Raw genomic sequence first — 23,450 nt, 5'->3', positions numbered from 1 at the left:
AATTACAACTGTACCATACACATGAAAGGAGCTCCTTTCCTATAAAGAGTCTTTACTGTTTGAAAAATGCTTTGAAATCTATCATATAGTTTTTCAGCAAAAAACTACATATTTTACCAATTTTTTTTTTTATTTTCAACAAAAACTTATGTAATTGCCCGCAAGGGTTGTTCAGCTGGTTAAAGAGGGGACAAATATCCTCTTGATCACAGGTTCGATGATTTACCAATTATTTTTTTTTATCTTCAACAAAAACTTATGTAATTAACTTTTTTTGAGATTTTAGAAAAAATAAACAAATTTCAAACCATTATGGGCCAAAGATCAAGTTTGGTCGAAGCCCTCACTCGTCGTAAACTCTAATCAGCCCAAACAACACTTATCGTTCTATTCCCCTCTCATACACATCGATTTCATTTTATCACTTCAATCAACCCGAAAAATCGCAAAGCGATGTCGACGATTCGTAGATTCTGCTGCAACGATCTTCTCCGTTTCGCATCCGTCAATCTCGATCACCTCACCGAAACCGTAACTCATCTCTCTCATATTCTCAACTCGTTACTCAATTTATCTATCCACGCTTGTTGTTTTTGTTGTTTTCGATTAGTATTACTCTCAGGACCAAATAATTTTACTCATTAATCGAGATTGTTAAAACGACATTGTCTCGGAAATATCTGTTCATTTGACGAGATTATTTTGTTTATGTATTTATCGAGATTGGTTGAAGTAGGATAAGTGTTGGTGAATTAATTAGTTTGTTATATTTGATTGATGCAGTTTAATATGTCGTTCTACATGACTTACTTAGCTCGCTGGCCTGATTATTTCCATGTGGCCGAGTCTCCAGGGAATCAAGTGATGGGATACAGTATGTTTTTCGCTTCAAACTTGTAGTTGATTTGCTGAGTTTGAGTGCGTATTGTGGATTTAAGATTGAATTTCATTGAGTTTATGCTGTTGGATTTTAGCTAGTGTATTCGAGAATCTAGAATGTGTTTTTGCATCGAAGATGTAGCGGAAGTACTCGTAGCGATTAAGTTATGCACAGGGAGCAAGTTGACTGATAGGCATCTTATTTAAGGAAGATGAATAACTAATACCTAGCAAGTGTTTGCGAATTGAGACTGTTTTTCGTTATTATTAGTTTATGGCTTTATGCCTTCTATCTCTCGGTATTGTGGATTTAGAAGATTGAATTTCGCGTGGTTTTAGAGCTTGTGCTGTTGGATTTTAGCTAGTGTATTTGAGAATCTAGAACGTGTTTTTTTGCATCGAAGTATGTAGTGGAAGTACTCGTAGCAATTAAGTTATGTATAGGGAGCAAGGCGAATGATAGACATCTTATTTAAGTAAGATGAATAACTAATACCTAGCAAGTGTTTGAGAATTGAGACTGTTTTTCGTTATTATTAGCTCATGCCTCTACTTTTATTGTGTATAACGTTACACAACGGTATTGGGAACTAATAAATGTGATTATTCTGCAGTCATGGGTAAAGTTGAAGGAGAAGGAGAGTCTTGGCATGGTCATGTCACCGCAGTGACCGTAGCTCCAGAGTACCGCAGACAACAGTTAGCCAAGAAATTGATGAACCTGCTGGAGGACATCAGCGACAAGATGTAAGTTGAGCCCCTTGGAGTTGGTGTGGTTTTCATTTACTAAGTAGCAATGTTGAATCTCACATTTAAGTGGATTACTGTCATACAACATTTCACACCGAAGGGCGTGTTTATAAGTACAGTTTCCCTTTAGATTAAGTAAATGTAGTGAAGGGAGTATAAAATAGGATTAGTTTCTCAGAATCTTATTTTTGCATTCTAAATATGTAGGATTTATTGATCTCACAACCTATTTTTACAATCTTTTCTGGTCACTAAAGTGGGAATGGAATATCTTGATGTAAAAGAGGACTTGTATAATGTTAAGAACTTGTGGTTACATGTGTCATGTGACATTCTTTCTGAAGAAACAGTAAGTAATAACTTGTACGTTTTTTAAAGAGTGGAAATATGACTTTCTTTTGACAATGTTGTGTACTTGTATGACAATGAAATGAAGTAATCTTAGGGTGTCTTGGGTTTTGGTACTTTATTGAGAGAAAGGAAAGAATGTTATGCCAAGGAGAATGATTTTATGATCTAATATGTATTCTAAGTAACTTGCTTTTTATAGGCTAACTCAAAAGGATAAACATGCCTTAAGATAGGACATATCACTACTAACTTATTTAATCTAATATCCAACTAATTCTACTTATCCAATACTTAACAATTTAAATTATTTGAAAACAATTCAAATAACTTTGAATTATTAATCTCAACATAGGGAACTACAATTAAATTTAAAGGTCCTAAATTAATCAATGATATGAATGAAGAATTATGTCAAATATAACGTTTCTTAACTGATCACAGAATGATGAGTGACGTGGTCTTCGACTTCAGGATATTGTGCTTAGTAGTAAAATGTTAATTATAAAGACTCAATCGGAGACTAATTCTTTTTTGGCATATAAACTCTAGTAATTTGGTTATGCTTCAGAATGTAGTCCAATTTTGTAATACATTTTGCAGTACCCACATTTATTTTCTCTTGGTCTAAGGTAGAAGATTTTGCTATGATATCTGTTTGCTTTAAGTTTTCTTACTCGCCTCTTTGTGTACTTAGTAAGAGAGATTTCTTTTGACAGTGACAAGGCATACTTTGTAGATCTCTTTGTTAGAGCATCAAATATACCGGCCATAAAGATGTACGAAAAGGTATATTTTTTTCTTCTATATAGACACTTATCTTATGCATGATAATTTGATGAACTATATGTGAAGTTTCTTGCTTCTTCATCTTGAATTACTTATGAAGAGTAAGATCCTGAAGAGCCTCAAGTTTTTTTTCTCAACATTATCACAAATTATGGTACTATCTAATGTTTTTTTTGGTTTTTTATTTTAAATCTTCAATAATTTGTCAGCGGTTATACTAATTGACTTTTTATTGTTAAACTTTTCTACTCCCTTTGTCTCATTTTATATGAACCACTTTCCTTTTTTGGATGTACTAAAAGAATGAACCTTCCCTTTACAACATCTATTTAAGGTCATTACAACCACACATTCATAAACTACACTTATTTACACCCCACTAACTCTTTTTATGTGGTTAAGATTAAGTCAAGCATTCATTTCTTGAAAACCGTGCTAGTCAAAGAGGGTCATACAAATTGGGACGGAGGGAGTACTTGGTGTGATATATGTGGGAGAATGACTATAACAACCAATACACATTGACCACATAAATTTTTACTAAATTGGCGATCACTTAAATACATCATATTTCTTTTGTTTAAAATCTTATTCCTAATTTCACCCTACTTGAAAGTTTTTCTTAGTTTCGTGGTTAAAATATAAAAGTCTTCATGTCCTTTATCTAGTGGTGGACCTAGGTTCAAACATTAGGGAGGGCCAAATACATAAGTAAACTAAATGATGTACCTAATGTAGTAAAAAAGATAATATAATGTCTTTCAGGGAGAGCTCATTTTTGTTGGGTATTTTGGTTTGACACTGCTTCATACCCAAAAAGAAGGGAGCTACGTCTGAGTGAAACTTGGAGATGGAAGTCCTCTTTCATTTCTCGACGGTGAAGTAAGACCAAGCTCATAAAAAGAAGGTCGGAACAAGTTGATAGGATCTCCTTTTTGACGTCCCCATGATGGTGGGACTGGAAACTGGTTATACACAAAGAAAGTTTCTGCAAAACCACTTTATCAACTTGTCTTATATGAACAAACTTGACTCTACTAAGTTATCAGGATGGCCGTGAACTGCCCTGGGATCAGGGTAGGTTCGCCACTGCCTCTATCTCTCTTTCCAATCATATAATTTTGTCATACCATCAAGAAGCTCAACAAGGAGAATACCACTTCTGATGATGTACAACCTTAGACAAACAAACAGACCTGGGTTGACCAATAGGTTAAATGGGTATACTGTAATATAACTAAATGGGTTTTCAAACTCTAAAAATTTGCATTTGAATGAGTAAATTGAGTAAAAGTTGCAATCATGTAATTGAACTCTTGTAAAACTTGCACGTCAGCTTAATATGTTTGACTTTTTTGTGGAAATTTGGTAATCAGATTATTTAAAGTGCTTAATATTATGTCTAAATCCTAATGTTGTTGGTCCGTTTGTCACCCACTACTTTCAACCTATCAGTTTTCAAATAACTACCGTATTTTCAATTTTTATATTCTCTAGCCTGCATTTTATACAGATAGTTCTTAATGTCATTCTTCACCGACACTGCTGCATTAATTTTTTATTTTGTAAAATTCAGTGATAGCATGTTTCGCTGATTATATCTTCTTTCCCTATCCCCTTGAGCAGATGATCAAGCTTGATCTTGAAAAAATTGTGAGAAAAAAGAATCAGAGATCAGGCGTTTATAAAGCCCGTTCTCATATTTTTTCCAAGTTAGGGGGTCTACTTATGTGCTCATGTGATAGGAGAGGGACATAAAAAGAAGACATGGTCACCACCACACTATCGTCAAATTTGCAAAAGAAGCAGTTAACGAAGTAGTATGAAGAGTGACATTATGGACTAGCTTAAAAAATGCAGGTGAAAAACAGAAGGGTAAGAAAAGATGATATATTGATTATTTAAAAACTGAAAGGCTGAAGGTAGGAGTGGTCAACAGAGTCAACACAACAATTGGGAGGATCTGAAGTAACATATCATTAAGTTTTAGGCTAAAATTTGTGACTGGACTGGAAAACAAGAAAGTTAGAAGGGTTTAAAGTATTGGAGGAATTGTGTATACTAAGAAGAGCAATTGGTGGACATCTGTCTTCTGACCTCAATTAGATTTTCGACATTTTAGAAGCTAAGGGTTACAATGATGGCTGATCCTAAAGAGAAGTGAGATGTTTATTTCAACGTTCTAATTTAATCATCATTGTCACATGTCGTTGTGATCATCATTGTCATCGTCGTCGACTCATCATCATCAACTCATCGTCATCGTCAATGTTTCTCCGCCTCTTCTGTTTAGGTAGTCGTCTCGTACCCGTGTCCGACACTTGGACACTCGGACACAACATTTATTCCGTGTCGGATCCTTTGCCTAAAATTTGGACACTTTGATTAATTAAAAGACCACACTTAAGTTGAATATGCAATACAAACCAGAAAAAGACAAAAAAGAAAGAAGCAAAAATAAAAAACAAGCTTAGAAGATCCCTAATTTGCAATATTCCTTAAAAATTTGTGTTCGAGTTCGTTATCGTGATCATGATCGTGATGCTCATCATCATTGTCATCGTGCCACGTCATCGTCTCACATCATCATCATCATCATCGTGTCACGTGATCGTGATCGTCATCACGTCATCGTCATCCTTGCAGAGCTTTGACTAACAATCCCTCCGTCTCCCTGGATAGTATACATTGGGGGACGGGAACGCGGCTCGAACTATTTTCAAAAAGAAATTTTATCACTATTTTCAAAAAATAGGTTATCAGTTGTATTGGCCTATAGTTTATCTGTCAAAAATATATAACGTAGAATCTTTCTGCATATCATTTTCTTCCACTGCTAATACACAAAACACTAACATGGACGTTTGAACTTTGATTTCTAAAATTATTTTGTATTTTCTGAATAAGCAAGTGAATGGAGAAATAACCAAATTTGTGGTTGTAGCTCAAATTATTTAAGAAATTTGGACAGAGATCAATGTCCATATGTCATTAGGTGCAAGCACTTCTAATTATATAGTCCGTTTTACATCTTTAACTAGGTGTTGAATGATTGCGCAACTGATAAATAATATATAGCTGTATTTGAACCCATTGCTCTGCACAAACTGCCTCAATGGTGCACAGTTTCTTTCAAGACTGCCTGAAAAGCTTCATCTTCACTTGCATCATGATTTTTACTTCTTCCCCATGCACTCACTCGTAGAATACTTGGCTTCTGGCGACAGTTGTAACTATCTACTTGTCATTGCATTGGAAAAAACTTTATTCACTTGTGTTGGAGCTCATTATCAGAATGTTGCCTCATCTATCCAAGAGACACAGTCATTTTTATTTAATTATTTGGAGTTGTGATCTTTGGGCAGTTCTTCACCTAAATGAAATTGCCGTACCCCTGTCCTAGGTGTGACATTTTGATAGGTCCACAGTTTAAAAGTGTACAAGGAAAAATGTTTTTCTGGAGAGAAGTGGAAACCAATATTATTGATAGCACTTCAAAGCTTAACCATTAAGGTATGTGCATGGGTCAGTTTATTCATGCATTATAGTTTCATATTTTATGATACAGAGAGATTTAGCCATACATGAAATAGAAATTAGCTAGCAAATAAATATATGCTCAAAATTGACCTGAGATCTCACTGATGGAAGTCTAGAACCTTAGCTATGATGAGAAATTGACCTGAGATCTCACTGATGGAAGCCTAGAACCTTAGCTATATATTCTTAGTTGGTCCCATTTTAATGTGTTAGTCCTGAGGCAATCTTGGTGTTGTATCATGATTATTCTTGATCAGTGTTGTTAAAATCACACACGAGGTGCGACTAATGTGCCTTGATTACCATGAGGCGAGGCGCATGAATTATCTAGAGAGACGAGAGGCGCATTTCAGGAGAGGGCAACGACAAGGCACAAATGGAGAGAGGACAGTGTATTTGAGCTGTAAAAGCAGTCCAATTTTGAAATAAATGACTCTGCCATGACTTGCTTAATCTTCTCAACCCTTCATCTTATTTTCTTATCCTATCCATTGTTACTTTTCATCTCGACTTTATCATCATCACTATTACACACAAACGCACACACATACACATATGAACACCGATGACTGGTATTTTATATGCGGAGAGACGTGATAATATGATACAGGTAATACAAATATTTCTTAGTTATATTTTATATACTTCTATTTAAACACTTCATTATAATTTAAATAATTAGTTAATAAAATTATCTAACTACATCATGAATTAATATATTTTATTTAATCTGTGCTTAATATATCTATATGAAATAGTGGTTTATTTGGTTGTACTTTATATATTTATGTTGTGTTCATGTTTGTTAATTAACTTAATCTCCTTAATAATTTCCGACTTATAAAATTCTATTTGCACAGTACAGAATTTATGATGAATTTGGTGAGGATCTTCCTATAATTGTCTTTGTGGGACTTGAATATTTTATAGCTTAGCTGAACTTTTGCTCATTTCATAGAGGAAGACTCCTTGTATATAATATATAGGTGATTTTTATATAATATGCGACTCCCGCTTAGGCTCCAGTAGGGTCTTGCGGCTTAGTGTGCCCTTTAACAACATTGATCATGATATTTATAGTTTATTTAACTTGATGATTTGAATTCTTTTCAAGAATTAATGTTGAACAATCTATGGAAAGCCTAGAGAGTGAGCTATATTACAGGGTTTGGAAGTCTATATTATATATTTTGTAATTATATTTGGTTAAAATTTTTGAATTGTCTTTTAAAGTTTGATTAAATTAGGAATGGTTGTTTTTTGTTTAGTGTAAATAGGGGCATTTTCTTTAGAATTGTTTTAAACCCCCACCCCCCATGCGCATCTCCGTCCCCATCAACTTATTCCAAGAGTATAAAATGTTCTGTACATTGATCAAAGTCATTACCGGAATTAATATCTTTTTTCCAAGAGAAAGCCTGTGCTTCAAGTTAAATTTTATATTTTTTTCGTTTTTCTGAGATGAAATAAATCTTTGGACCTTTGGCTTCTTGACGAGCTTCAGATGGAAGACCTAGTCATTTGTTGATGGTAGATCACACTGTAAATAGCTAAATAATTCAAATTTTACGCTCTTTCAGAATGTCTTTTCTTTTATTCGAGGGATGTAATCAAGTAGTCCATATAGCACTATCAGATTGTCCCCATTGGTTTTTTGTCGAGCTTCAAATAGAATACCTAGTCATTGATTGATAATAGGTCACAATGTTAGTAGCTAATCACTCTAATGTTATGTTTTTACATAATGCTCTTTCTTTTATCACAAGGCGGGTAATCAATTATAGTCCCTGTAGCACTATCATGTTGTCAGTTGTCTTTTGTCCTAGAGTTAATGGAGTTTGCTTTTAAGTTAATGTGACCTTAAATTGGTTTTGGAGTTGATGGTTGTAGTTTATTTTCAACGAATTTATGTTAATTTGTTGAGCAGCAGGTTGATAACTCATCTTTCGTGCAGCTTGAATATGTAATCTATAGGCGTGTGCTGCGCTACTATTCTGGCGAGGAAGATGCGCTGGGTGAGTATTTTGACAAATATAATTCTTGTTGTTGCATAATGTATGTGCTATCTGACTTCTATTATATACATTTGATTAATATTTAGACATGAGAAAAGCATTATCTCGGGATGTGGAGAAGAAGTCTGTTGTCCCCCTCAAAAGGCCAGTTACACCAGATGAATTGGAGTATGATTAGGTTTGTTTACATTTGAACTTCAATCAATGCACTTGGTGGAAATTTCCATGGTGGTGTCGATTGTTCTATTCAAATGTAGAACTTAATGTTTGTAGAAAGAGGGATGAACTTGTATGCTGGATTTTATTCTCTTTAGAAAATTGTTCAAACATCTATTAAATTGAAACTTGAGGCTAGTTGCACTATCATTGTTTTGTTACATAAGTGCAATTTTTCCTAACATCCAAGACTTTCAGTGATTGCGGTGTATCTTTTTTCCACCATATTCTAGAATTTCGCAATTTGTTTTTTTCCTTAAAGTTGATGGGGCATACTGTATCCAAAAGGGGCATTTATAATTGCGACAAAACTTATCAATCCAATTTATGGGACCATCTTGATTGCTTAAATCGAATCTATTGCCTGATGAGACTTGACTATAGAATTGTAGTATTCTGTCAAAGAAACCAAATGTGTGGGACTCGTCAAGTGTCTGATAGTTCCAGTTTTCTGCATTACGATGGTGAAGCAGATTGGATGATAGCAATTGTTGCTGAATACAACAAGCATTGCATTCATGGAATATCAGTTTGTTGCGTTTAGAATTTCTGGTTTTACCTAAGGCTGGCCAATTATTGTGGCAGCACCAGTGTGGCCTGAGTCTATAATAGTACCATAGCTGCTCCCCTTACTTTCTCATTTAATTAGCTGTTTAAGTATTGGTAGTTAATTGACTAATGCTTGTTTTTTAAATTTATCCTCTAAACGCCTGGACGTATCAGCTATTACTTCATATGAAAACAGGCTTGCATTTCTGTTCGATAATTGGAAAACTCCGTTTTGATATTTATTCATATAAATGCTCTCAGATTCTGTTAACACAAGGAAAATGTGTTGCGCCTTGGTATATACTGCAAGTAAAGCGGCTTTCGGCTGAACAAGTGGTGTTTGAACTTATTTGAATCGCTCTATCTAATGTTGTCTGTATGCACACACTTGTCATCTTTCGTATTATGTATGTATCTGAAGTTGATACTTTTGTACTTATGTTGCTCTCAGCCCTCAACTGCTTTCTCATACTCATGGGCTCACAAAAATTTCCAGCCATAACTAGTGCTCTATTCTCTAATTTCCCTGTAGAGAGTGTTAACTGCTGAACACACCAAGTTGTAGGATATGAGCCTATAGGGCCTGAATTATTTGAACAGCTACGTGAGAATTATTTGAGGTTTCACGAGCGCCGTAATAGGGACATGGCCATGGCCATCTGGGCCAAACCTTTAAAGTAGTGATAAGTCTTGAAAGGGCAGATTTCTAATCCTAGTTTCCATCCGATGAAAAAGAAATTAGTTCTATTATGATTGTTATACTTATCACTTGTGATTCTGTGTGCCGTTTGAATTATCTGCTGCATTATTTTCCTGTTTGTCCTTTTGCTATGTTGCTATGCATCAAATTTCGTCGAAAAGGCCATGCATTATTCATCAATCTTGTGCCCCTTTCAATCCATACATGTTCCCCTCTTTACATGATGCCAACCTGTTACCATATATGCACACACAAATATGTGTATAACTTCTTTATGGTTAAGCTACAGAGTTATGGACAATATAGACTGTGAATTGTTCTTATACTGTGATTGTTTTTATTCACTAAAATATTGACAAGTTGTATAGTATTTCTTAATGTTGTGTGTTTTCACTTGGAAGTTTATGTTGCTTGGTCCTTCAATTATGAGTGCTGTACTGACCATTTCACATGTCAAACAAGTTTTGCATGCTTTGGAAATAGGATTTTGAAATTTAATATTCAAATGCAGTATCCTGACATTTCGAGAATTTAACTTTGTCATGGTATAAGGACTTGATTGTGTTTATTCCCAGATTGCTAGTACATGTACCTAGGGGGATTTGTATGCCACACATAGAGCTTTGTGTATTGTGTTTAGTCTTGTAAAGGTATGTGTTATTGTGTCTCTATATACTAAGAATGGCCTTGCACAAGGGTCATGAATCATGATTGATGGCTCTATGTACAAATGTTTGGCTCTTTAAAGCTATCTCCAACACTATTCCACTAAGTTTCATAAATATAGTATAAACAATTCAATTTTAGTAAGTTTGTACATTATATTGAATGGTAATTCCAACAACTATCTCTATTTGCGTTTTCTATTATTATTATAATATTAAATTCAAAATTTATTAGTAAAAATATAATGTAAAAAAAGTGGGACATAGGGTAAAATAGGTGGGAAGTGAAAATCCTATTATTCAAAATGAAATTTGGAATAATTACCCGTTATCTATAAATGAGGAATGGGACGGGAAATGTCTAGTACTATGTGAAGCCGTGTTTTCTACCACGTTCCTCAAAATTATAACTTATCACATCAAATAGCTAATCTAGCTTATAAGGTAAATAAGTAGCCTCCGTTCTTAGATACTCTCTCCGTCCCCTTGAGTAGTATACATTGGGGGACGGGGACGCGGCACAGACTTTAATGCTCCTGTAAAGTGTAGTTGTGTAATTTATTTTTAAAATTTTCTTTTTCTGAATTAAAGTTTGGATGTTATATTTTTATTCCGAAAAAGAAAATCTCAAAAATAAGTTACGGAACTATATTTTATGAGAGCATTGAAATGCGTGTCGAATAGTTAAAAAGAAACGTATACAATTAAACGGGATAGATGGAGTATATCGAGCGAGAACCAAGACTCCAAGAGCAGGACCTGGTACGTTGTTTGTTCTGGTCAGTTTATGCATTTTCTTAAAGAATAGTGAAGTGGAACCCACTAGTATTTGTTCTCTGATGAATTTGCCTGTCTTTTTCCACAAGGGCTCGAGCATTTTGGGAACCTCGGCAAGGAACATATAAAGGAACTGGAACCAGGGTCAGGAACCCATTAAGCAAATGGCTTGGCTCAAAAGAAGCAACCACAGCTAATCATCCCATTCTCGTATATATTCCTTCCTTTTCTGGTGCTATCTCAAATAATTCCACTATATCTATGCGAACTCCTCTCCGAAGTGATTCTTTTTTTGTATAGACATGTATATGTTACACATCACATCTTATGTTCTTGTGTAGTTGTGTGCACATTCTTGTCGTCATTATCTTTTTGGCATCAAAATCATTCTTCGTTTTGTCAAATTTGATTTTCTTGTCGTTTTGTCAAATTTGATCTTCTTGTCGTAAAGATAAGATCTTGAGGAGTTTGGCTGAGTTTAAAATTGTGACCCGTAACTGAACGTGATAAGTTTGTCTGTTCGGGTGATTTTGACTTATTCATGACTTATGGGTAACTTTTATTAAATAAAAAGTTAAGTCACTGAAAAAGTACCTCAAACTAACTTTTGTATTTAAGTCAGTTTCTGGCTTATTTCTGATTTTAAGTCGGTTTATGGTTTATTACACAAACAGACATTTTTTAGCTTAAAGTCAAACAGTTTAAACCTTGGCTGGCTTTAATTTGGGACAAACAGGCTCCTTATCGGGTGAAGATCACGATTATAGAAAAATTATAAAAGCATAATAATAAAGCAGCAAAACTTGAATATGTTATAGAGAAACTAGCAACGTCGCATAATATTTACGTTTAGATAGGAATATTGTTATTCCGTGTTACATCCTACGGCCAAAGAGTACTTTGCTGATATGGCTGTTGATAGTGATAGGATCACAGTAGGCTGTGTAGTAGAACGTCCTTGCTAGCGTGAAAAAAATCTGCTTTAATTCGGGATCTAGACCGTCTGGTGAGTTGCAGAGCACGAGCTTCACTAGTTCTTGCATTTTGGATTCGATTTCCATGGCTGTGATGCCTCTGATCTCTTTATCAGAGCTATCTTCTTCGTTTAACTGTGTAAATACAATAATATTTCCGTTGTCAGGGTTTTAGGTGCGTGAGTATTTAAATTTTTGATAATTGACGATAAAAAGTACTATATCCAGCTGAGGACTGACAGACTTTATGCTTTAGTGAATGATTGAACTCTTTTGTTAGACTTATGAAAAATCAAGACTGTTTATGTGAAAGTTACCTTTCCGTATTGAAAAGGACCGAGTTGATGGCAGAGTTGATTGGTGATTTTCGACAGATTTTTATATTGCGGATTTGACAGTATCTCCTCCGATGTTAAACGGCCTGCACATATGTTAATAGTTTGTTCCAGGAGCTGTGCTTTAGCTTTGTCCACATCACCTTCCTCTTGCCATGTCGTAAGCCACATCCCCCACTGTAATAGAATTTATTCGTTATCTCAGCCATATGTCTTGAATAGTTTTGATACGTATACGTGTACAGTTTAATTTATGCTTGCATTTCGCTATCAGGTGTCAATGATTGCTTCAAGGAATGTGGTTAAACGAAAAAACAAGACTGGAGATAGGGACTCGCAGACAGGGACTCAGTACTCACCGCTTGATGGAGCTGCTGGTGGATGTCGATGCCATGTGCAACCATAGCGTCTAGCATAAGCTGCTTTAATATTCCTACTAGTGTCCCCAGGAGCTTCTTACGCGGTGACTTATACCTGTAAATCATATATGGTAAGTTTTCACGGAAACAGTCTCTCTACTCTTTACATTTTACATATATTTTCCTTGAAAAGATTAGATTCTGACCTTCCAGGACTGACGTACTGTAAATTCTCCGTAGTTTTCATGTAGTCCTGCACGAAGGCTTCCCTCTGCTCAGCCGAGCTCTCAATGTTACCAAAGTACAATCTAATCGTCTCGATCAAAGCCTCCGTCTTAGCCCAGGCGAACCTCAAATTCGACGATTCGGGTTCATATAAACTCGAAGCTGCTAAATAATACGATAGCAGAAGGCTCGTCTCACTCAGTCCGAATTTCTCCAGGTTGCTATTAGCACACCACCTAAAATGTAAATTAATCCTCGCTTAATTAACATAATCACGACATATTAGCGCGCAATTAACAAAATTAAGTAAAAAATTTTAAAAATTACTCTTTCATCTGGTTCCACTCCAGCTGATAAATAGTCTGGCATTTTGCATAGTCCAATTTAGCAAGCTCAAGGTAAGTGTTATTGTTCACATGAGGCATTCTGTAACAAGCAAACAGACAAAAAAGTCAAAAAGTCAACGTTGTTGGTCAATGGTCAATTTCAAATGTCTATTTGAAGGTACCTGTATAAAGTCTTTCCAATCCAAACATCATCTTCACCACCATATTGGTCCAAGAAAAAGCTTGTCTCTAACCGAGGTAAGCTGGCATACCATGGTGTATCTAGTGCGTATCCAACCTGTTCATTCATGTGTGCCACAAATATCAGTTGACATGTTCCATTCACTTCCCCGTGCTCTCGAGAAATGCACGCAGATCTTACCTCTGGTTATAAAATCGTCTCTCTCGAGAAATGCACGCAGATCTTACCTCTAGTTATAAAATCGTCTTTAAACTCTTTTGGAAAAAGTAAAAAGTCTGGTATCCGAAATTTTTTATGTTTTACGTGATCACGTAAAAAATATTTATCGATTTATCAATTACATTCCAATTTGACTAAAAATTTCTGATTCATTGAAAAAATATCCGATAAATCTTTTATAAATTATGAATGGACAGATCAATTGATTAATTTCGACTCTAATTTTTTACAATCATGAATTTCATATAAAGTGATCAATGTTAGACTGATGTACTCTCCGTCTCAGAATAATAGTCACCGACGAGGAATATGATATCATTTTAATAATGCATGGTGATAAATATTCCATTTGGAACAGTAGAATGAGCAAGAGAAAAGCATACACGTCTCAGTCTCATGGCCTCATATCCATTTCATCATTAGTAGGGCTATATTTTGCTTGATCCCATATAAGTATGATACACAACCTAGTGATCATTTAGATATGCATGTGCCTCCATTTATACCATCTTTTAGACATTCAAAATTTAACTAAATTTATCTAGAGAACAGTAAATTTAAAACAGTAAATTTTAATTTACCTCCCCCGGTAAATCCTTGGTTATGATCCATTTATCAAAAAGCTGGTTCTCAGCTTGTTTTCCTCTTAGAAACTCGATTGAAAATTTTTTAGCCTCCTCCAGTAAGGCTTCTTCCGGGAACACCACTTGAGATGCTCTTAGCAGGTTAAACATTCCGGTCACCGCCTGGTTCGACTGCCCGGCAAAGCAGACGAACTCGCCCTTGCTCTCGAAATTCTTAAATACATCTGAAAAATAAAAAAAATAAAATATAAACCCTACATAAATATTCCGTAACAGTCGATACTGGTCGGTTACAGAAATTTAAATACCGAACTCGAAAAGTTATTAACCTGGAGAAACAGTGTAACCATGCAATCTAAGCAGCCGAAATGCCATAGCAGTGTCATCAATGTCATTCACCCTTGTGTTCCTGGCCCAGCAGATTCCTTGATTCGTCCAATACCTGAAAATTTTCATATATTATAATATAATATTATTATTTTCTAAAGCAGCCTGCATGCAAAAATTTAGTCAATTTTCTCTGTTGTCTCTTTCTGCATCAGTCATAGTCCACTGCCACTTCTTAACATATCGACAAAATTTACATATTATTTTTTTTTCTAATTTCGAGACTATTCATTTATCGAGATTTAACTGTATTTATTTCCGAACCGAAATAGAAAGTACCTGTGAATATAATCCATGCACTCTTTGATCTCCGACTTGAAATACCGAGAAATTCCTAGGCGCTCCAGCCGGTCCACAACCCATATGTGCTCGAACATGTCCACCGGGTACACATTGGGAACTGAAATCCGTATAAGTGCAAATTTCCGATCACAACACTAACAATTTATTGTTTATCGTAATATTATGATTTATCATAATATTACAGTTCATAACGTTAATAAGAACAAATTTCTAATCACAACACTAACAGTTTATCGATTATCGTAATATCATGATTTATCACAATATTACGACGATTCACAACACGAATAATTTGTCGTTTACCATTTACAGTAATAACGAGAATATATAATACCAATACTACGATTCACGATACTACAGTTTATCGTTCTATCATTTACGAGAATAACGAGAATATATAATACCTCCGCCGTCGAATTTCCGAACAATTCTGCTGAGATAATTGAGACAATTTTCGTCTTTAGTCTGCATGAGAGCAAAGGCAGTGGAGGAAGGTGAGAAGAGAAACGATCCATCTTCGCATTGTAATTTGAGCAGCTTTTCCCACTCCATTTCCGCCATTCCTTCTAAGCTATGAAGTAGTGTCGTGGGCACCTTATGCATTATGTCTTTTGGTATCCTGGTGCAGAAACACAATTATTACTTCACATCTCAAGATAAAATAAAGCTACGTGAATAAACATGAAATAATATTAATATTGTTGCATTATTATTTAACTTCGTTTTCAGAGTGATCTGAAACTGAAAGATAGAGACCAGTGCTTTTTTTTATCTCTCAAAGGTCATTATTCTCTCAAGGACGGTGGAAAGCAGTAGCATACACATAATGCTCACACACTACAGGTGTCTCGTCGCGGAATCAGGACTTGAAATGATCCGGAGCGGAAATATTAAAAAATACGAAGTGAGATTAGAGATTAAAAAAAAATTCATTAACTTTTTAGGTCGGGTAATTAAGGACTTAAGCCCTACGTTACCCGACTCTTCGTTTTACTTTGAGTACCCGTATCGGATAGTCGACACTTGGACATGAGTATGAATACTCCGACGTTTATTTTAGACAAAAAACCATATAAAACCGTGAAAATACTGCAGAGTTTGACATTTGGACACGTATCCGGTTTGGACACTTTCAGCTGAGTCCGGGTATCATATATAGCTTAAGCCTGGCTACGCCACGGCCATGTATCCAATTTTATGCTACAATCAACTGCAAAGTCTAATTTGAAAGTAATGTAAGAGAGCTTTTGATTGAATTGATACCTTGAGAGCTTCAAATCTCTCTGAGCATAAATTTCTTGCAATATAGGCAAGTCCTTTGGGATCTGTATGTTCAAAGTTTCCGCGATTTCGACAAGTGAAGGGAATGCTACTTCAAACCCTATTGGCATATGCTCCATCTCTTCATCTTCAAGCTTGCTTATGTTTTCATTAATGAACAACAATCCTACAAATTACAAACCGTAAAAGTCGATAAAATTATGATCAATACTGTTAGTTTAATGAATAATGAACAATCTGTACTTGATCTCTGTACCTCTTTCCATCTTTTCAGGATGAACATTCCAAGATTTTAGCGCGATAACACATGCCAATGTGTTTAGTATTCGATCATGAGCTAGGAACAACTTGTCGTCGCCCCACGAGCCATCAGGGAGCTGATTGCTTACTATCCACTGAAGACTTGCAGGAAACTGAGGAACTCCGGGTTCATTCATGTCCTCCACAAGAGCAACCCACGCGGTGTCATAGGCAGAAAGGCTTATTGCTCCATCGTCCATGGAACGGAACATTTCTCGGATTGAGTTGATGCATTTGATAATCTTAATCGACGAATGAAGCTGAAACTTACGAATAAGATTAAATTAGTCAAAATTACAAAAATAATCACTCGTTTTATAAAAAATCTACCATTTTTTTTAAAATTTCTTCTGGAGTATACCTTAGTGTTTTCGCCTTTTTTGTCAGATTCGAGAATCTCTTGCCAATTTATCACTGCAGGTAAATCGCTTTTGAGACTCTCTGCATATTCATATTCTTCGAGCACAAACCAATTAAACACATATACGTCAGTACATAAATTTGATTAGTCGACACTAATATTTTTTTCGGAAATCTGTCAACTAAATTAATGCCTTTACCTGTAGTACGAGATCTTGAAACTGCAGTGCATTGTACACCAAATCTGAGCTTGACCCATATGTCTTTACCTTTAACAGCATTAGGCCCTGCAGATAAGAGTTTAAGTTCATCTTATCAATAATATTAAATTGAGAATAATAAGATACAAGAGTCTTTTAATCAATGATTGAGAACAGAAACAAATAAACTAAATCCATTATACTTTTAGCATCATCTTCCTCCCATAATAAACAACTATTTCTAAATTCTAACAATCCCACTAAAAGGCACTACAGGATTCAAACTCGAGACCTCCCTGACAGACGGACCCTAATGGTCCGTGAAAGCCACCAAATGGATCTTATACGTTTACGTACACCAAACTTTCTTCGATGTGCATGGAGACCATACGAGCACCGACCCTTTTTTCAGTACAGTGGTCAGGACTCAGGACTGGCCTATTCCTGGCCAAAAAAAGAACTGTTTCATCAAATTAGCCTCCTTTCTTTTTCCTTTTCGGGTTTGGGGGTGAACATCTTCTTTTTCGACACGATCTATTTCCTGGCTTAAATCACAACGTTTAATTCAATGAATCGACACAAGATCATCACCATTTATGTTGCTGCTAAAATTAACCCCTCTATTCTCTATAAGAACTAATCAAGATTAGAGATTAAATAATCACAGGCTAATTAGAAAAAGAAGGACAATCCTCCATCATTAGTTTTCTTTTTCCAGTTTAAGCATCGATAAGATTCCTTCTCTGACACTAATAAAATGCAAAGAAATAAAAAGAACAAAATATTCCAGTACTCCAGTACTAAAAAAAACTCAGACAATCAAAACTCTTGGACCACAATCTGGAACTAATCAAATCTTTCTCGGACAAAGACACAGACACACATATAAACATGCCCAGGTAAACAGCAACATCTGGTTACCATATTATTGGAAATGCTCTCCGGCAACAATACCAAAGTACTACAGCCAAAATATTTTACACCGTCAGTCGGGACTATAGACTAGGTTAGCCTCTTCTGGTTCCGTCACATGTGCACTAGTACAACAAGAAAATAAATCAAAGATAAAGATTGTTAAATACCTGAGAAATGATTGGGAGAGTTGGGGACCGAAACTGAAACCGAAACCGAAGGTCTTGTGAAAGTGGCCGGAGGGAATTTTTGAAGGGAAGGGGAGGAGGAGGGATGGTAAACAGAACTCATAGTTTTTGTTTTAGTTTTTTGGTTGTTGCAGGTCAAGTACCAATGTACTAGTGAATAATAAGGTGGTGAGGACTAGGGGTATAAATATATAGAAAGAATGAAAGGGGTATGAGAGAGAATTAGTACAAAGAAGCCGACAGATATCATATTTACATAGATTCCACTATATATGCAAGGGATCATATATTCAACAAAGGTTACGACTACTCTCGGGATAAGAAGTTAAATCTCGTTATTTTCTTCCTCTTTTTCAATTTCTTTTCCTTGTTTTAGTAAAAATTTTGATGAAAATTTTTTACTTTTTCTATTGATATATTCCATAAACAAATACAAAATAGATTCAAATGTTAATACTGAATTTTTTAATGATAAAGAAAATATGAGGACAAGATATTATCTTTGTATTTATTTTTTCTATAAAAGAATGTTTGATGTTGTTGGTTTTGTTCTTATCCATATACAAATAATGATTAAAAAGTATTAATTAAAAATATAACTTATGCCTTTTGAATTTAAGAGTATATTTGATTCAGATTTTAAGATGTTTTTAATTCATGAAATTAATGTGTTCTTTGTTCGGATTAAAAATTCTCAAAATCTTGGTATATTCAGATATGATATTATATTATTCTTAAAAATGTAGTTATATCTTAATTAAGATTTTAATTATTTTTAATAACTTGGTGATATTCAATTGGAATGATTTAAAATTCATTAATATCTTTAGATATTTGTATCTAATAGATATTTTTGAATTTTGAAAAATGAGAAGATGTCGTGTACCTATCAAATAACAATTCTAACTAATCTTCCTAGCCATGAAAGTTAGAGTCGATATCAAACACTAACTATTTCTAATCAAATACAAAAGCAAAGAACACAATAATATTTTGAGATATGATTAGACTAATTATAATAAGACAAATTATAAAGATTTAATCAATTAATTAAAAACATATAGATCTTAAACATCCCCATTTCCATTAGCATGATCAATGCAATTATATATGAGTACCTATCCAATAAATCAGATTTGTTACTCAAGAGAAGAGATGTGACTTATCTGTAAAAATACATTAAGTCTATCTGTAAAAATACAATTAAGCCTATTTTTATAATATCATACAAGCTAGAGACATTAAATACCTGACTTGCAAACGATCTGCTCTACTATTTGTCTTTTATATATTTAGAAACGACTTCATGTAATTTTGAAGTATTGCTTTAAGCACTTCCGATCAATGAATAATCAAAATCAGCTAAAATATATTGAGAGCCATGAATTATATATAATTTCACATTATTTACATATATTAAAATTATTTATTTCCTAATATTTACATACTTTTCACTATTTTTAAAAGATAAAACAAACACCACAGGGGCTTTCTGTCTAAGAGGTGTTTGTTGCTCAAGAGTAGTATGCATATGGAACTAGAAATTGGGTTTAAAATATCATATTTATATGGTGTTGGTTGAGTGAATTTCTTGGGAATCCTACAAGATCCGTTCGTTCTTTTTTCTCTGACAGAGATCCACTAGAGATTATAAATTGTTGAAGAAACAACAAGATCTTTCTTTTGTCCCTTCGAGGCGGTCGGAAAAGAAAGAAATAGTTAATATATTCAAGATAATTACATATTTACAAAATACCGTCTCAATTCATCCTATTTCATCATATCCGGGATGTGATATGGTTCCGAAGGATGAACCGGATATGGACAGTTCCAATAAGATTTCATTCTTGAACAAAAATCCATTTCTTGATTTATGAATTATTTTTATAAAAACAAAGTTATTATTTATACTAAGCAAAAATATTAATTATTATTATATAATTTTGCATTATTGATTATTCTTGTATTATATATTAATATTTAATTATTTAAATAAATTAGTAAGTAGAAAATGAAACTGATTTCCAAATTCTACTCATACCATCTTTGGAATATCAAAAACCCATATTATAAGATAAGAATTTGAGGTATAAATTTGAATTTTTTTCTTCACCAAACACATTTGAAATAAACAAAATCTATATTGATTACAAATCGTAAACCAACAACCCAAAAAAGGCTTGGTACTAGTTGAATCGAGGACACCTATATTCAATTCGGAAGACATTTAAAGTACATGTTTGAATGTGCGGAAGACAAACATTCTTGATTTTCACACGTTTGCTATAAATTATAACGGACTTCAACGAACACATTTATATTTGGGAATTTGTCCTATATATTGTTTTTTAAATCTTATTTCTGTTTTTACTACCCCAATTAATAATATTTTTACTTTTACTACCTCGTTTAAAGTCACAAGCTTTTATTACAGTTTATACTATACAATTGGTAACTCTTTTTAAAAATACGACCAATACTATTTTGCATTGGGCTTAGCAGTAGTTCGGAGTTAAGTGGCGAGAGACACTGAGCGCTCAGTTCCAGCATCTCTCTCTTCTTCACAACGTCTCTCTTCTTCATTCATCTTCTTCATCGGCGAAGCTTTTGATCTCACTCCTACTCTGTTCTGTTGCTTAATCAGGTGATGCTTTGTCATTCTCACTCCCTAGCTTTTGTGAATTTTTTGTTCGATTTGTTCGTTTTTTGTTTTGTAAAACCCTAAATACATTTTTATTGGATGATTTGTTGCTCTTAGTATGATAATTTGTGTGCTTCGATTTGAATGAATTTGAATATGTATATGTGTTTGATTTTGTATATTTAGGGTTTGTATATGTTGCTTTACTGTTGAGGCTGATAATTTGGGTTTGATTTGCTTTTGGATATGTGGCCCCGCAGGGGCACTTATTGTATATTGGGATGATTGTTAAAATTGATTGAGTTGATTAGAAGGTTGCATGTTAGGAGTTGAGTTGATTAAGTTGACTTAATCAACATGTTAGGAGTTACATTAGGAGTTATTTTAATTAACAATGTAATTAGGGCAGCTCGATATTTTTATGCTAGATATGAAAGACATAATGTACAAGTTGTTCAAAAAGAATCAGTACAATTTGTGCTTTAAGTATATTGTAATTGTTGAGCTTTATATGTGTTGAAAATTGTTGGGATTTTCCCTCTTTTAAGTTACATTCACGACTCATTGTGTGTACTAAGTTGCATGCAATGTTGCAAATCATAGGTATGTGTTGCTTGTGTTGTGGCATTGTAGATTTATAATGGTGCATACGAAGTTCTCTTCGGTGTCTAGGTCTCCTTCGGAGTGTGCTTCTGCTTCAAAGGGGAAATCTAGGATGAGCCCAAAGGAAGTTGCAATGAAAAAGTCGAAGTTAAAGGGGAAAGGGAAGAAGACGAACTTTACAATTCAAGATAATGTGATTGCACCTCCTAAGGTACTGCATTTTTCTCGCAAACTAGATGTTCATTATATATCTGTATTTACTGTTTTGTATTTTACAGGGGATACAATATGTTATTCCTGTTAAAGAGCACGAGACAGCAAAACTTAACACGAATAACAAGTATGAGCAAATTAGTGATTTACTAGAAACATTATCTGTAAAGCAGTTTGATGACTTTCGTGCTTCTTGGAAGAATTAATTTTGCGAATCGGGAAGTTTATGTGTATAACACCTTAAAATGTGATGGTGTGAAGGAGATTCTTGTAAAAAATTTGCGTCCATTTTTCAAGTTACTGCCTTTTTATATGAGGATCACTGGCTTCTACGAACGTGATGATATTGACTTCACATCCAAGGCTTATTTGAACAAGTCAGATGCCGATCTTCTTGGACTAGTATTGCATCATGACTGCGTTAAGTCATCATCTATGTAAGTCGCATGACTTTTTAGGTTTGTTAAATTTTGTAGAACTTGTATAATTATATTATGTTATATTTGCTGCAGTGATAGTGGTATGTACATGATCTCTTTTGCTGAGTATCTTGCTGATAAGAAGGAAATTCCGCAAGGAGACTTGGATATTAGCACTCATAGAAGCAGACTTTCTTTTCTGTTTTACTCATATGGCATGGCAAAGCAGATTTATGGCTGCGAGAGCGAGGGAGAGGATAAAAAAGGAGATGAGAAAGCAATAAAGACACCAACGAAGAAGAGAAAGACGAGATCTATGAAATGATTTGCCTGTGTTAATAGTAGTTAGGGATTTAACTTGATTTGATATGATGGAATTCAGAATTATGTAAATGATATGGTTTCAAAACATATGATTTGGTTCGTTTATGATTTATTTTGTTTGTATACGGTTGTTAGTTGCATAATTATATCATATTACTGAGTTTCATTATATGTTGCATTTTAGGTTGTCAAGTTGCATATTGAAATAATAATTTGTTAAAGTTGCAGATGAAGTTTCATATCTATTTAATAAGTTGCATATCTATTTAATAAGTTGCATATGATGTTGCATATTGGATTATTAAGTTAAACAGTAGCAACTTTAACAATTTACAACTATAAGTGGGTACTAAGTTACAGATAATGTTGCATATGATATTACTGTGTTGCATGTGTTGTTGCATTGTAGGTTTATACGTTCTTACAAGGATTATCATGCCAGTGCATGATAAGATTAAATTCATTTGGATTATTGACCCCGCAGGGGTTCTTAATGAAGCTGGACTTTAAACGTTAGAAATAGAGTAAAGTTGATCACAAAGTTGCAAATTAGGTTGATATTTACATATTGTGTAGTATTCAGTGTTGCTAATGTCTAGAAGACATTATAATGCCGATATGCAACAAAAATCAACTTCAAATGCAACTGATAGTCACTTGATACCTTAACCTCAAAGTCAAATATATAAAACTAGTAGTTTTATTCCGTGTACTATATCACGACAATTATGTCTTCGCTTGAGAAAAAACAATCAATGTAATCATATAAAATAACTAATTCAAGCAACTCTGAATGGAGGATTTCGACAAGTTCTTCAATCATGTCTGTATTGATTGCAACTCTCGCATATGACTTGTTCATGTTGT

The 23,450-nt window shown here is 34.3% G+C and overlaps 2 protein-coding genes across 4 annotated transcripts; one reads left to right on the top strand and one right to left on the bottom strand.

Annotated features, from left to right (window-relative positions):
- Positions 1-346: 346 nt before the first annotated feature.
- LOC108215029 (N-terminal acetyltransferase B complex catalytic subunit NAA20) lies at positions 347-8,738 on the top strand. 2 transcript variants are annotated; one of them, XR_010290226.1, is made up of 7 exons: positions 347-531; positions 784-874; positions 1,494-1,626; positions 2,697-2,766; positions 4,393-4,641; positions 8,261-8,321; positions 8,408-8,450. XR_010290226.1 is itself a non-coding variant. In XM_017387342.2 (6 exons), exons 1-6 carry the CDS (start codon positions 454-456, stop codon positions 8,497-8,499), a joined length of 525 nt encoding a protein of 174 aa, XP_017242831.1. In that variant the 5' UTR covers positions 351-453; the 3' UTR covers positions 8,500-8,738. The 2 variants fall into 2 exon arrangements, 1 of the variants encoding a protein (XP_017242831.1); XM_017387342.2 differs by lacking the exon at positions 4,393-4,641 and having other exon boundaries at positions 351-531; positions 8,408-8,738.
- A 3,279-nt stretch (positions 8,739-12,017) lies between these two features.
- On the bottom strand, positions 12,018-18,583 carry LOC108215027 (ent-copalyl diphosphate synthase 5). Of its 2 annotated transcripts, none has more exons than XM_017387340.2 (15): positions 18,366-18,583; positions 17,284-17,370; positions 17,085-17,179; positions 16,680-16,989; positions 16,406-16,589; positions 15,547-15,761; positions 15,119-15,239; positions 14,782-14,894; positions 14,450-14,676; positions 13,630-13,745; positions 13,449-13,547; positions 13,103-13,357; positions 12,897-13,011; positions 12,520-12,714; positions 12,018-12,337 (listed from the first exon to the last, which is right to left on the bottom strand). In XM_017387340.2, the coding sequence occupies exons 1-15, from the start codon at positions 18,484-18,486 to the stop codon at positions 12,104-12,106; spliced, it is 2,487 nt and encodes an 828-aa protein (XP_017242829.1). In that variant the 5' UTR covers positions 18,487-18,583; the 3' UTR covers positions 12,018-12,103. The 2 variants fall into 2 exon arrangements, with proteins under 2 accessions (XP_017242829.1, XP_017242830.1); XM_017387341.2 differs by having other exon boundaries at positions 16,680-16,983; positions 18,366-18,581.
- Between the last annotated feature and the right edge of the window lie 4,867 nt (positions 18,584-23,450).

This window comes from Daucus carota, chromosome 3, assembly GCF_001625215.2.
Source record: "Daucus carota subsp. sativus chromosome 3, DH1 v3.0, whole genome shotgun sequence".
In the NCBI taxonomy this organism is placed as follows: Eukaryota; Viridiplantae; Streptophyta; class Magnoliopsida; order Apiales; family Apiaceae; genus Daucus; species Daucus carota.
The sequence above is the reverse complement of the archived record's forward strand: the minus strand, read 5'-3'. Positions and strand labels throughout refer to the sequence as shown.